This window comes from Otolemur garnettii, unplaced genomic scaffold (genome assembly GCF_000181295.1).
Source record: "Otolemur garnettii isolate 467f Iridium unplaced genomic scaffold, OtoGar3 scaffold00004, whole genome shotgun sequence".
NCBI lineage: Eukaryota > Metazoa > Chordata > Mammalia > Primates > Galagidae > Otolemur > Otolemur garnettii.
Genome location: NW_003852399.1, coordinates 35,948,090 through 35,962,930, shown reverse-complemented (window position 1 = coordinate 35,962,930; position 14,841 = coordinate 35,948,090). Strand labels below are relative to the sequence as shown.

General features: G+C 37.1%; 1 protein-coding gene across 3 annotated transcripts in view; it reads left to right on the top strand.

Annotated features, from left to right (window-relative positions):
• Positions 1-8,208, top strand: part of RIPK2 (receptor interacting serine/threonine kinase 2) — a 31,820-nt gene extending 23,612 nt beyond the window's left edge. Inside the window, exons 8-11 of one of the 3 annotated variants that reach the window (XM_012809813.2) lie at positions 2,588-2,677; positions 4,879-4,972; positions 6,756-6,914; positions 7,672-8,208. In XM_012809813.2, the coding sequence (XP_012665267.1) occupies positions 2,588-2,677; positions 4,879-4,972; positions 6,756-6,914; positions 7,672-8,009 (681 nt within the window). In that variant the 3' untranslated portion in view covers positions 8,010-8,208. Of the gene's footprint in view, positions 1-2,587; positions 2,678-4,878; positions 4,973-6,755; positions 6,915-7,635 lie in introns of all 3 variants that reach the window. The other 2 variants (XM_023517908.1, XM_023517907.1) reach the window with 2 other exon arrangements.
• The last annotated feature ends 6,633 nt before the right edge of the window (positions 8,209-14,841 follow it).

The window sequence follows — 14,841 nt, the reverse complement described above, 5'->3', positions numbered from 1 at the left end:
AAGGCGCCAGCCACATACACCTAAGGTGGCAGGTTCAAATCCAACCTGGGCCGCCAAACAACAGTGACGCTGCAACCAAAAAATGGCCAGGCGTTGTGGCGGGCGCCTGTAGTCCCAGCTACTTGGGAGGCTGAGGCAGGAGACTTGCTTGAGCCCAGGAGTTGGAGATTGCTGTGAGCTATGATGCCACAGCACTCTACCCAGGGGGACAGCTTGAGGCTCTGTCTCAAAAAAAAAAAAAATTCTTAAAACAAACATCATTATTATGGCGACCTCTTTTGTTTGAGTTTCCTACATTTTTTTAGTCCTTTTAAACTGGCTTCTGCAATTCAGGTTTTCATAGGTAAATGATTCCTCTATCTTGAATAGTAAAAACTAAACACAAATGATTTTTCCTTAATATTTATTTCATTTCTTTTTAGGGGCTGATTTAGTAGTTCATAAGTCATTTGAATTATGACTGATCATTTATGAAAAATAGTGTTACTGGGTAGCTCCTATGGCTCAAAGGAGTAGAGTGCCAGCCTCATATGCCAGAGGTGGCGGGTTCAAACCCAGCCCTGGCCAAAAACTGCAAACAACAAAAACAACAACAACAACAACAAAATAGTGTTACTAAGTCAAAGATTTTGCATTATCAGAAATGTTTTGATAAATTTTGTAAGAGTATTAAAAACCTTGCATAATAGAGACATAGCCAAAAACTAAAAATATCTGTAAATCCACCAATTTGGGAGGCCAAGGCAGGAGCATCACTTGAGACCAGGAATTTGAGACCAACTGGGCAACTTAGTGACACCTCAATCTCTACCAAAAAAAAAAAAAAAAAAAGTCAGATGTGGTGACTTAAACTATAGTCCTAGCTATTCAAAAGACTAAAGTGGGAGGATCACATGAGCCCAGAAGTTCAAGGCGGCAGTGGGCTATGATCACACTACAGTACTTCAGCCTAGGCAGCAGAGTAAGACTCTGTCTCTAAGAAAAAAAATTTGAAATATAAAAATTTAAAAATATTTATTAAACTATTATGTACAAAGTACTATGCTAGGTACATTATATACATAGTCTACATAGATGAATAGGAGTATCTTCCTCCTAAAGTTCCTTAGCCGTGTAATGGAGCAGATAGTCATAAATGTGAATAATGGAGGGCTTAGTGTGGAACCCACCAATCTCCAAAGCTCTAAGGGGTAGCTAGCATTACATTGGTCTGGGGGGAAAAAAGCAGACTGAAAAGGTTTGTTTTTAAATCACTTAGTAGTGATGGCAATTAATTCAAATTAATTCAAGTCTGATTTTATAGAAGTAAATCACTTAATAATTTTAATACAAAAGTATATTTAAATAAATCATCTGTTTAGCAGCTACTATTAAATACTTACCTTTTTGCAGTAATCCTGGAAAACAGATTTGGCGGGGGGGATGAAGTCTCACTGTGTTGACCTGGGTACAGTGTCATGGTGTTACAGCTCACAGCAACCTCAAACTCTTGGGCTCAGGCAATCCCCTTGCCTTAGACTCCTGAATAACTGGGACTACAGAAACCCACCACAATGCCTGGCTAGTTTTTCTATATTTAGTAGAGATGAGGTCTCTCTCTTGCTCAGGCTGGTCTTGAACCTGTGAACTCAGGCAATCCACGTCCCTCGGCCACCCAGAATGCTAAGATGCGAACCACTGTGCCCAGCCTGCAAAACATATTTTTAAATCTCATGCCCAAGGTAAATTAGGTATCCCAGGAATCTAAACCATGATTGGCTGCATGGCCCCACCATTCCAGTATGATGCACTACCTCTTTTACCTAGTCCTAGTATCAGCTTCTTATCTATAAAATGAAAATAATAACAGTACTTGAAAGAACAGTGCCTGAAATATAGTAAATGTTTAATAATTATAGACAGACATACATATACACACATATGCCCAAATTTATTATCTAGTTTGTACCAGATACTGTACATCAATAGTCTCAATGTCTAAAATAATTCTGCATATACAGGGTGCAATTTTATTTTTTATTTTTTTTTATTAAATCACAGCTGTGTACATTAATGAAGTCATGGAGTACAATGTGCTGGTTTTACATACAATTTGAAGTGCTTTCATGAAACTGGTTAACGTAGCTTTCATGGTATTTTCTTAGTTATTGTGTTAAGACATTTATATTCTACACCTAGTAAATTTCACATGTACCTTGTAAGATGCACTGTAGGTGTGGTCCCACCAATTACTCTCCCTCCACCGATCTTCCCCCCCCTCCTCCTCTCCCTTTCCCCTTTCCCCTTCTTCTTGGACTATAATTGGGTTATGGCCACCCTGTATTATTACATTTTAAAAGATAAAGCCTTGAAACTATAAGAGACCAATAATTTGCTGAAAGTCACCTATTAATATTAGGCAGGATTCAAAGCCTGTATCTCTGAAGTTATTTCTCCCATTCTACATGGTCTCTACCTATAAGTTATAAGTTATGTTTTCAACTCTCTGGATTTTCTTTCCATTGATTTTGTATAAACTTAAAAGCATGTTAAGTACATTGCATTTTACTTCTAATCACCTCCAATTAAAGTGCATGTCTGTATTCAGTTACAGAGTGCTTCAAGTGCTCCTCACCCATGTGATAAGAAGAAAATGGAATTATCTCTGAACATACCTGTAACTCATGATCCACAAGAGGTAAAAAAGACATGTTGCACTCAGAATATGGGAAAAATATGGAAATCACTCCATCTAACTCCCTGTCTTATAAATTGGAAACTAAAGCCCATAGATTTTTTAGGATTTGTGTGGTAGCTCATGGCAATCTACAACTGGAAACCCAGCTCTTCTATTCTCAATTCATTGTTCATCCCATCAACTCACAATTTTTGCTTCTTTGTCACTGAGTTCTGTCCCTGGCATTGTTTTATACAAGGAATGGCATCCCAGTTTAACACATAGGCAAATCAGTGATTACAGTTTTACCACTGTATTTATGCCTCTTGGTTCTTACCTTTTACAGTAATTAATAAGAAAAAAGACAGTTGTGTTACCATCAAAGAAGAAAGATTTCTTTAGCTGTATTCATTGAGACTTACTTCATATTAGTCATTTTCAAAAGAATCAATACATTCAGGCCCAGTGTGGTGTCTCACATCTATAATCCCAACGCTTTCGGAGGCCAAGATGGAAGGATCATTTGAGGCCAGGAGTTCAAGACCAGCCTGGGCAACAGGGTGAGACCTGGTATCCATAGAAAAAAAAAAAAAAAAAATTACCTGGGTATGCTGGCACATGCCTATAGTCCTAGCTATTTGGGAAGCTAAGGCAAAAGGATCACTTGAGCCTGGGGGTGGAGGTTACAGTGAGCCCTGGTCACCCCACCACATTCCAGCCTTGTCAACAGAGTGAGACCTTGTCTCATCAAAACAAAACAAACGAAAGTATACGTGTGTATGTAAACTCCATAGATTCAAAAAAATAATGCAGGTTGAGATTCCTGATCCATACGTTGGAAATTCAGGAGGCTCCAAAATCCAAAGTTTTTTGAAAACCAACATGATGTCATATGTGGAAAATTTTTAACCTGGCTTAATCTGTTTTGTGTTGCTATAACAGAATACTCAAGCCTGGGTAATTTACTACATGTAAGAGGTTTATTGGCTCACGGTTCTGCTGACTGGAACGTCCAGGATTGGACAGCTAGATGCAGTGCAGGCTTCAGGCTCCTCCCTCTCATGCAGGAGATGGATGGGGGAGCAGGCTGTGCAGAGAGATCAGGTGACAAGACAGGGTGCAAGGGGGCTGGGCTCCTTAACAAGCCTGTCTTGGGAATCCCCTCACCATTCCTCGAATTTCACCATGCCATTCATTGGGATCCTCCCCCTGTGACCCACACACCTCCCATAGGCCCCACTTCCCAGCCCCACTGCATTGTAGATGAGATTTCAGCATGAGTTTTGGACAAACCATAGCAACACCTGACCTTACGTGATGAGTCACAGTCAATACTTTGTTTCAAGCACAAAATTATTTTAAAATATTACATAAAGTTACCTTTAGGCTTTGTGAATAAGGTATATATGAAACATGAATGAATTTTGTGTTTAGATTTGGATTGCATCCCCAAGATATCTCATTATGTATATGCAGATATTCTGAATTTGAAAAAAATCTGAAATCTGGAATACTTCTTATCCCAAACATTTCAGCTAAGGGATACGAAATCTGTAATACCTTCAAAATGAATCTTAAAACACAATACATAGTTTTTCAATCACCTTGACATACATTTGAGGCCAGGAGTTCCAGACTAGCCTGGACAGCTCAGTAAGAACATCATGTCTGCCAAAATAAAAAAAAGCCGGGCACGGTGTCCTATGCCTGTAGTCATTTGATCCTTGAGTCCATTCTTGCAGTTTTAGACAGTACACATATTATAGACAGCCTGAGAGCCAGGGAGCTAGAAGTGGACTCAAAATTCTCCATTACTTTTTTAATGGTATTCCACCCCTCCCTGTTAAAAGGAATTTTATGTGCTTTGAAAAGGCATTTCTAAATCTGTAGGTGACTAGAGTTGCAGACATAAAATGTATCATCCACTATTCTGTCCTCTGGCCAGATCCTTGGAGTTCATGTGGAAAATACAGAAAAAAATAATTATTTTCAGTGTTCCATTTTTGCCCCATTTCTGCCATTTAAGTTGATTAAGAAATTAAGTTTATCTTTGTTGGCTATTTTTTAGATGCATGTGTTTCTTTAATTTCGTGAAGTATAATTTTTAGTAGTTTTGATTATTTATAATAAGACACAAGCAAGAACTGTTCAGAAATTAAAGCTATGTAACTTTAAAAACGGTTTTTTATTAGCCTAAACCCTTTACCTTCTATGTGCTTTAGGAATCGTGTGGATCCTCTCAGCTCCACAAACATAGTGGTTCTCCTGGAACCTCCAGGTCCCTGTCAGCTCCTCAAGACAATGACTTTCTACCTAGTACGTAAATTTTCCCATCGGTATTGACTGGCAGGTTTTCCATTTTCTTTCAAGAGCATATCCTTGGCAAACAGTCATGGTTTATATAGAACGTTTCTTTCATTCGCATTTGTAACTCATTGTTTAAGAAGTGACATGAGCTGAAGATATGAAATAGTAGTGGGATGTACAACAAATACATATAAATATTACAGGTATTTACGTTAGATGCTTTGGAAAGACATGAAAAAAGCAACCCCTATTGTAAGTAAGAGGAGTAGTGTTTCTAAGTAACCCTACTGAAAGAGAAAGTGATGTCAAATAGCTCTGCACCTAGAACTGGGGTTGAACAGTGGAAGTTGCAAAGTACTTTCACGACAACCTGTGAGGGGAGATAGTCCTCCTCTTATAGATTGAAGACTCTCTGGATCTTGTAGCTGGCAAATCCAGAACTTGAAGCCAGGGCATTTGATAAATATTTTCATGTCATCCACCACTCTGTGCTGTCATCCTGAAGAAACTCTTTCTGGCTGAAGTCTGGGCCTCTAGTTCTAAAGGATGGACAACTCAGGGAAAAAGGAACAAGGAGGCACAGAAGCAAGACAACACAGAATAGTGAATAGTTTGGCTGAGCTGATGAAGAGGGTGGACGATGAAAGATAAGTAGGGTGGAGTCATCACGAATTTTAACACTCAAAGATTTGGGCTTTTTGCTTTGAAAGGGAGCAACAATTGCAAATTTTTGAGCAAGGGTGTGACATGATAATTTTTTTTTTCTTTAGGAAGATTCTTCCTGGTTAGAATATGTAGGAAATTTTGAAAGGGAAAGGAGACTTGAAATGGCAAGACTAGTGAGAATAGTATTTACTGTAGTGCCAGTGAGAGAACATGAGAACTGATGCAGTGTGAAAGAAGTGGGGGGGGGTGGGGGGGTGGAGATGTCCTAGAGAAGCTGATGGCAGGACTCTGTAACTTTTCACTTACCCGAGTAAGTTGTTGACCCTTGTGACTGGGAGAACGTTAGTACAATTAACAGAAATAGAATAGAAGTTGAAGTAGGTTTTAAAGGAATGATGAGTAATTAACTTTTTAATTCTTCTTTAATTTGCTGTACTAGCAGCATATACAGGGGTGATGCCAGAAGGGTTTTGAAACTGTAAGGCTAGGGTTTAATGAAGATAGAAAGTTTAATTATATGGATTTGGGAATAGGGGTGATGATTAAGGCCTTGAGTCTGAATAAAATAGCCAAAGGAGAAAGTAGAAAGACATGTATCACATGCAGATTCAGAAGACACATTGAAAGTGCAGAAAGAATAAGAAGAATGTGAAGTGCAGGGCTATGCGACGAAAAAAAATCCATATTCAAAAATCCATATTCGTAATTTACATAGGATAGCAAGTCATACCTGGAAGTTACAGTATTATAAAAACATTTTGTATAAACCCTTTTTTGTTTTAAAAAAATACTTAGTTGCAGAATTAGGTTTCCTAACCATCTACAATAGCAGCAACAAACTAAATACAGTAGCACCTCCATAGTGGACCACCCCTGCATTGCCCCACCTCCTTCTGTTGACCTAATTTTCATAGACCAACCACACATGTACCACATGTACATATCCACAGAGTAGGCCTAGGTCCTTAGGTTGACCAATATGTCACAGTTGCTAGATGGTCAACTTACAGAGAGGTTCTGCTGTACTTTGGAGCCCACCTTCTATTATATATGCTTAGATGTTGATATTTTAGCTAACAGAGATAAGTAAAGACTGTTCTACCCCTAATGAAGATATGTTTTGTAGGAAAAACTCAAGACCCTTTTTCTGTGAAGCTGCATCACTGTCCAGTAAATCACAGTTGGGATAATACCATTTCTGCATCACGAAAGGCGATATTCTGTGATAAGACTCTTCCATACTCCTTACCAGTAATTAATCTACTCACAGCTGAGGGAAATCCAGGTAAATATTTACTGTAAGACACTTTGTAAATGATGCCATTTACCTTGCAAGTAGATGTTCAATAGATTTGGCGTATGCTAAGGTTTATTTGTCTTTATTTCCTTAATAAATGCATACCTTCCTAAGTAAGGAAGCGCTTCAAATCCCAGAAGATGGGAATGCTGACGTATAATAACAGCCCAAACAGTATTCCATGAGTATTTATCTAGGGAGGGAGAACTGAGATGAAGTTTTGCTTAATGTTATTAAAGGTTAAAAATTACCCTTGCTTATTTAACACATATGCAGGTATATTTTATATTTGGGGGAAAAAATAGACCTAAAGACAAAAACTGAAAAACTAAGTTTTAGGCCAGGATTTATAGCCTATAATAAGGCAGTGTGTTTTATGGGTGGTAAGGGGAAAGATAATTACATTGCTGAATGTTTCCTGAAAAATAATAGCATCCATCCCCCAAAATATTGGCACAATATTCCATATTGGCACAATCATAGGAAAATGTATTTTGCTCATTGCTACCTATCTGTCCTCACCTTTTATTTTCTTTTTATTTTATTAAGTCAATTACACATAGATCATGAATACATTCATGCATATGTGGGGTACAATGTGCTGATTTTTTTTATACAATCTAACGTGGTTACATTAAACCAATCAACATAGCTTTCACCTCATTAACTTGATTATTGTGCCAAAACATCTATATTCTACACTTCACAGATTTGACTTGTTTATTCTTGGCTGGCTTGTCAACAGAGCATCCCCAGCCAGGTATGGCCCAACAGTGGATCCAGAGCAAAAGGGAAGACATTGTGAGCCAAATGACAGAAGCCTGCCTTAACCAGTCGCTAGACGCCCTTCTGTCCAGAGACTTGATCATGAAGGAGGACTATGAACTTATTAGTACCAAGCCTACAAGGACCTCAAAAGTCAGACAATTACTGGACACCACTGACATCCAAGGAGAAGAATTTGCTAAAGTTATAATACAAAAGTTGAAAGATAACAAACAGATGGGTCTTCAGCCATATCCCGAAGTACTTGTGTCCTCTGGATCACCCTCTTTAAATTTACTTCAAAATAAAAGCATATAATTGAGTCTTTTACAAGAAAAATGTTAGTTTATAAAAGGATATTTATATCTATGTTGCCTTGATACTGTTTTTACAAAATCTATATGAGAATTAGAGGCTTTACTAAAGATTCTGCTTTTATCAAATATTAGTCTCCTTCCGTGACATTGCAGTATTTTTTTAAATTAATGTAAGTAAAAAGCTTGCATTTGGCTACATAGCTCAAGTTTTTATGTCTCTTTTGTTAATGAAAGTACTTTTTAAAGTGTATAATTATTATTCTTGTCCATAACAGCGTCTTAAGGTATAATGTGTTTCTGACAGAAAGTTATTTTGACATTACATTCTTTGTCGATTATTTATTACTTCAGATGCAGTTTGACTTTATGAAATGTATACCCTTTCCACACCAGAGAAAGTTCAGCATTCCTACCCTATAAGGCCAGAATCAAATGTTTTTCAAAGGGTTACTCATTTTAAACTGTATTATTCAGATTATAATTTAAAGTTTTATTAATGTATTCTTTTTTTAAAAAGTTGTTTCAGGCTCACACCTGTTATCGTAGCACTCTGGGAGGCCTAGGCAGATGGACTGCTTGAGCTCAGGAGTTTGAGACCAGCCTGAGCAATAGCAAGACCCTGTCTCTACTAAAAATAGAAAAATTGAGGCAAGAGAATCACTTAAGTCTAAAAGTTGGAGGTTGCCGTGAACTATGATGCCAGGGGTCTCTACTCAGGACACCAGAGTGAGACTCTGTCTCAAAAAAAGAAAAAAAATAGTTGTTTAAAAGTTAAGACAATACAAAGTATATAAAGAAAAAATTTATGTCTTCAAATACTGGTTATCTGCCCCAACTGTTAAGCTCAGCCTTCCCCACTGTCCAACAAAAGTGAAGCTAATGTCTATTCTTCTGCAGCCTTCCTCCTGATCACATTTAAAGTCTATACTCTTTGGGGAACAAGTTGTTTCTTCATATTATTATCATTGTACAACATCATACTACCACCTGCTTTTTACCTTTAATAAGTACAGGGTATATAGCTTTAGAGAGCAGATACAGATCTAACACGTGCTCTTAAATCACTGCACGATATCTGTACTGTTGCTTTTATTTTCTTAACTCTCATTTACACCAAGTTTAGGGCCTTGGTTGATGGGATATACCACTAAATGAAAATGTACAAAGAATAATGGCCCTTTTCTGAAATAGCTTAGCAAAGTCGGCAAAATGTGAGATACAGGATAAATTTGGAAGTACAGAGTTTTAAGAAGCACCAGACCCACAACCTGAAAAAAGCTGAAGAAGAGTAAAAGCAATTAGATAGCATTGAGGTGATTAAAGATTTTATTAGAAATATAAAATAAGTATTTTAATCTCTATTTTGGAACTTGACATTAACCCGCAGTACTACTTACTGTGTCTTTTGAGAAATAAGGAAATCAGTATAAAAAAATGAAAACCAAACACAGGGGTTCTCATTTACATTTTTAAAAGTGTTAAAGTAAAGATTTAATGTAGGAAATAATAAGTAGAGAGAAAACTTTTTTTGAAGCCCTTTTCTTTTCTCTATACCTAAGAAGAAAACCCTTTTGAATATTATTAGCTTCAAATTGACTTTAATATCAATTAAATGTGGTATATCTGGATTAATAAAATCAGCTTTGCCCTGATCTTTGCAGTTTCTGTAGAGATCTAAAAACTCATAGTTTATGACGTGCTTACCAGCCACTTTCTTCTATAATTTATTATATGGAAGACACACAGGTCACCATCTATCATCACAGTCTGCAGACTTTCTACATGAATTATAACAGATTGATGAATAAGGAGACAGTGTCAAGGATCAAATTGAATCTGCAGTGAGCTCTCATCTTTTCCTAGCAGGGATGTTTAGGGGAGATGAAGCTAAGTATGACCAGTGATAGGACAGGATCTGGCACAGAACAGGCACTTTCTAAATAACTCTTTAGTGAATAGTTCTGTGGAAAGATGTTTCCTTTAAATCACCTTTCCCAGATATAGTACAGCTAATAGTAAGTGGGATTATTTTAGGCAATTATGTAGACAGTACTAAATAACATTTGAGTTATACAGAAAGGAAGTTCTTTTATGAGCTTTCTGATTAAACAAAGGAGAATATCTCAATTTTGTGCTGTCACCATTTTATCCCCCTTTTTAACAAAAACAGACAAGGCTTTGGGCTGAGAACTCCAAAAACAATATTGAGCAAGAATTTGATAGTTATCTTTTAATTGTACTCAGTTTGAAAATAAATTTCTTCATGTGACAAGTACTGTTTTTTATCTCTAATGTATAATCTTTCATTTTGTTTTATTCAAATAAAGATAATTTTAATTATTAATGAAATCATATAGGTAGTATATGAAAGTGCTAATAATCATAGAAGTAATAAGGAGAATGACAGATTAAGATTCAGTTTCTCCAGAAAGGGACCTAATAATCTGATCTTTATTTATCTATTTTTTTTTTTTTTAGAGACAGAGTCTCATTTTATCACCCTTGGTAGAGTGCTGTAATGTCACAGCTCACAGCAACCTCCAGCTCTTGGGCTTAGGTGATTCTCTTATCTCAGCCTCTCAAGTAGCTGGGACTACAGGCACCCGCCACAACACCTGGCTATTTTTTTGTTGCAGTTTGGTCAGGGCCGCATTTGAGCCCACCAACCCTAGGTATATGGTGCCGGCGCCTACTCACTGAGCCACAGGCGCCACCCAGATTATTTCTTATAGCATATTTTAAGACAGTGCTACCAAAAAGTATAGTCCACAGACGAACACCATTAGCATCACCAGGAGCTTGTTAGAAATGAAAATTCATGACTCCTATCTCAGACCTACTGACTCAGTCTCTGAGGCTGAGGTCTAGAAATCTGTTTTAACAAACTCTCCAGGCAATTTTTATTCACGGTGAATTTCAAGACCTTTTGCTTTAAGAAACACTGGAGATTTGTTCATAAAATAATTTCCCTTTAAGTTCACAGCTGTTTTCCTGATGTCTGATTGCCTCACTTATCTTCAGAATTTACAGTCTCTGAACTTCAGTTTGATTAAACAATTTTACTTTTGTTTTGCTCCAATTTGAATTCCAAAAATAATTTTAGTCATGTTTTCCATTTTGGAAAGACTACTTCACTTAAATATGATAATAAGATCAATGGATTAGAATCTACAACTTTCTTTAGGGAAGATCTTCAGAAAGGAGAAAGACTTGAATTATAACAGGAGAAAAGTCAGGTTGTAATAGGAGGAACAATACGAGAAACAAACCAAGTTCTGCTGGAAATTATATTAAAGAAATTTGCTACACTATGAAAGACTAGAGTGTTGCAGCAATAGCATCAAACAGGGGGCTGGTTTTTTCCTCCTCTTTCTTCTTTAATCCTCTGCCCCCTAAGTCAAATACTCAATGTTCTAATTTATGAAGAAAAATTATGGCAAATTGAGAAGGAATGAAAATCAGTAACTTTCATGCTTAGCCATCCTCACAAACATCTCATTAGTTTCAGAAATGTGCTTCTCCAGAATCTTCCCAAACTAACACCTGCTCTTTCTTGCCTCTGGATCATGTCTTTCCAACTCAAACACCCAGATTCCCTTTAAAAATGAAATGTCTTTCCTTGGCCTTCTAATACTTTTAATACTTTTAATACTTTCCTTTCCTTTTAATACTTTTCCTGGAAATGTTTCTACCTTTCCTCTATGTAACCTGTTTCTTAATTATTTAAAATGTGATGTCATATAATTACTGAATGAGTTGAAGGGAATACCTATCCATCTGGTGCTTCAAATTTTTATAAAAATGTTAATAGATGTTTATCTCATGATTAAATACTTCTGTTGATAAAGGGAGAGATCATTGCCTCTTTAGGCAATTTATTTCCTCTCCAAACAGTACTATCAGTACTTTCATACATTAGTTTGAGAATCTATTTCTCTGTAGTTTATGTATCTATTGGTCCTGGTTCCAAACCTTTCAAATAGAGCTTATAAGGTAATTCTAATCCCTCCTCCTCATGACAGTGTTTTATATATTTCCATGCAACTCTCCTGCTTCTGATGATTTTTTTTTTTTGGCATCTGAATAATTACTGTTTCCTTCGATACTTATTTAAGAAGCAAGTTCTATATTCCTGTCAAAGTATGTTAGCCATAACTGGACATGATGTTCCTAGTCGGGTCTTCCCAACACTGTTGGGATACGTGGCATTTCCTCCCTTATACTTAAGAAAGACAAGAAAAACCCATTTATTAGAAGTCACATATACCATATACATAGTTGAATTGATATTTACTAGCTAACAAATCCTTTGTCTTTATACCTGTGTCGTTTTTCCTTCTTTTTTACATTCAAGGAATTAACTTGGGTTTTTAGGCCCATATATCACAGTTTTTCTTTATTCCTCTTAAATTTTTTAAATCCATTCCTACTTCCAGGCATTCAGAATCTTTTTTTTTCCCAAATCTGGAATCTTCCAGTGTATCATTCACATATTTGACAAACTTCAGGTGTTATAATTTTATCCATGTTACTAATTAAAATGTAGTAGAATGGTGCTAGGCCTTGTACAAGGATTACAAAATGCCACAAGGCCTATTCCCTTGAATTTGACAAAGTTCATCCCTACTTAGGTGCAATCATTCATCTAATCACTAATGAATATAACTGAAATAGTTTTTCAAGTGTTTAATATTAAAAAATGTGGAGTCCACCAACTTAACCCAGATGATTTCTATTTCCAAGTCAGTTTTTAAAGCATTGGGCTTGTTTTTTCATCTAAAATGTGTGTTTCAAATATAAGTATACTTTTTTTTGCTACTGGTACATTAAGTCATTAAAATGGGGCATGTTTCATCTTTTAAAATATTAAATGGGCATTTCTCCGGCTCTGCTTATAAAATCCAGTGTAAATCACTGTGCGTGCTAAAATACCATGATTTAAGGATATTAACCACATAAAGAACTCCCAAATTCAACACCTGAAGAAAATTCTAAAAAACAGAAGATAACCTTCAGCTTCAGCCCAGCCACCAAGTTTGGTTCTGTGGTAAGTATTCAATTAAGAATTTCTCCTGATCAGCAAAGACTGATTTTTGCTGGCAAACAACTGAAAGATGGATGTACATTGTCTGACTACAACATTCAAGAGAAGTCCACACTTCGTCTTGTGTTGAGACTTGTGGTGGTGCTGAGAAAAGGAAGAAGACATCTTACACCACCCCACGGATAAGCATAAGAGAAAGTAGGTTAACTTGGCTGTCCTGAAATACTATCAGGAGGATGAGAATGGCAAAGTTAGTCACTTTCATCAAGAGTGTCCTTCAGATGAACATAGCGCTGGAGTTTTGTTTTTGTTTTTGTTGTTGTTGTTGTTGTTGTCATTGTTGTTTGGCAGGCCCAGGCTGGGTTCAAACCCACCAGCTTTGGTGTATGTGGCTGGCGCCCCAGCTGCTGAGGTACAGGCACTGAGTCTGGTGCTGGAGTTTTTATGGCCAGCCACTTTGATAGGTATTTGTGGCAAATGTAACTGCTTTGAGAAATCAAAAGATAAGTAGTTATATATGAATTAATAGAAGACATGAACTAAAACAAAGGGAAAAGAATACTAGTGATATAGAAAAAAGAATGATTCCCAAAATAAGAACCCAGAACCTATTCATTCTTGAAAATTTTGCCACTTCTCATTAAGACTGATTAACCTAGAACTTTGTTATGATACTCAGTCCAAACCTCCAGCTTTCATATTTTTTTTAGCTTTCATGTTTTCTGTTGATTCCTTTTTGAGTAGAGTGATTCTGAGCATGTGGGGACGCTATCAGCAAACAGCTCCAAGTCATCGCTTGCAAGTCTGAAGTCTCTTCCCCTCACTAATCATATACTGGTGAGCTTTCACCTGCTCACTTCCCTCCCACTGTGTCCAAGGCACTTGCTAAGCAGCTTTCAACCCTGAGTCTTGAAGAGATCATAGTCAATAGGAAAGGCTCTGAGCCGGCAGGATGGCCACCACTCTGTTTCCAGCTGTGTCCCTTATTCAAATGATACAAAATTTAAAGGGATAAGTAAAGGAAAAGATTTTTTTGTTTTTTTTGAGACAGAGCCTCAAGCTGTCCCCCTGGGTAGAGTGCCGTGGCTTCACAGCTCACAGCAACCTCCAACTCCTGTGCTCAAGCGAGTCTCCTGCCTCAGCCTCCCAAGTAGCTGGGACCACAGGCACCCGCCACAACGTCTGGCTATTTTTTGGTTGCAGCTGTCGTTGTTTGGCGGGTCCGGACTGGGGATTCGAACCCGCCACCTTAGGTGTATGTGGCTGGCGCCTTAGCTGCTTGAGCCACAGGCGCCGAGCCAGGAAAAGATTTAAAAAATAACTCTGGTTTTTTGGGCACAGACTTCTTCGTGAATAAATGAAAGATACTTTATTTAGGCTTCCGAACAGTGTTAAAAGACTCAAAATTCTACCCCTGGAGAGAATAAAGTTTTAGAAATTTAGGTTCATTTTGAGCAATCATACTGAATTTATCCTAAGGGAGAAATAAGAAAACTAATACCAGGAGCCTAGGGACCATGAAAATGTTTTAACTTCAATTCTTTTAAAATTAGAAGGAAAATTGAATATAATAACAACAAATACAGCTTGGATTTTACATGTCTTTATACATACTCAGTAATAAAATATAATGTTTTAAACATTTTTTATGGAGGAGGGAGCCCACGAAGTGTATGTATGAGGGGTTCATGAACATCCAAATATAACTGATTGCAAAGCGGCTTCCCTGCCAGTGGTTTAGGACGTTAACTTGGGGCATAGAGACTACACTCAGTGTGAAAGTCGCTTT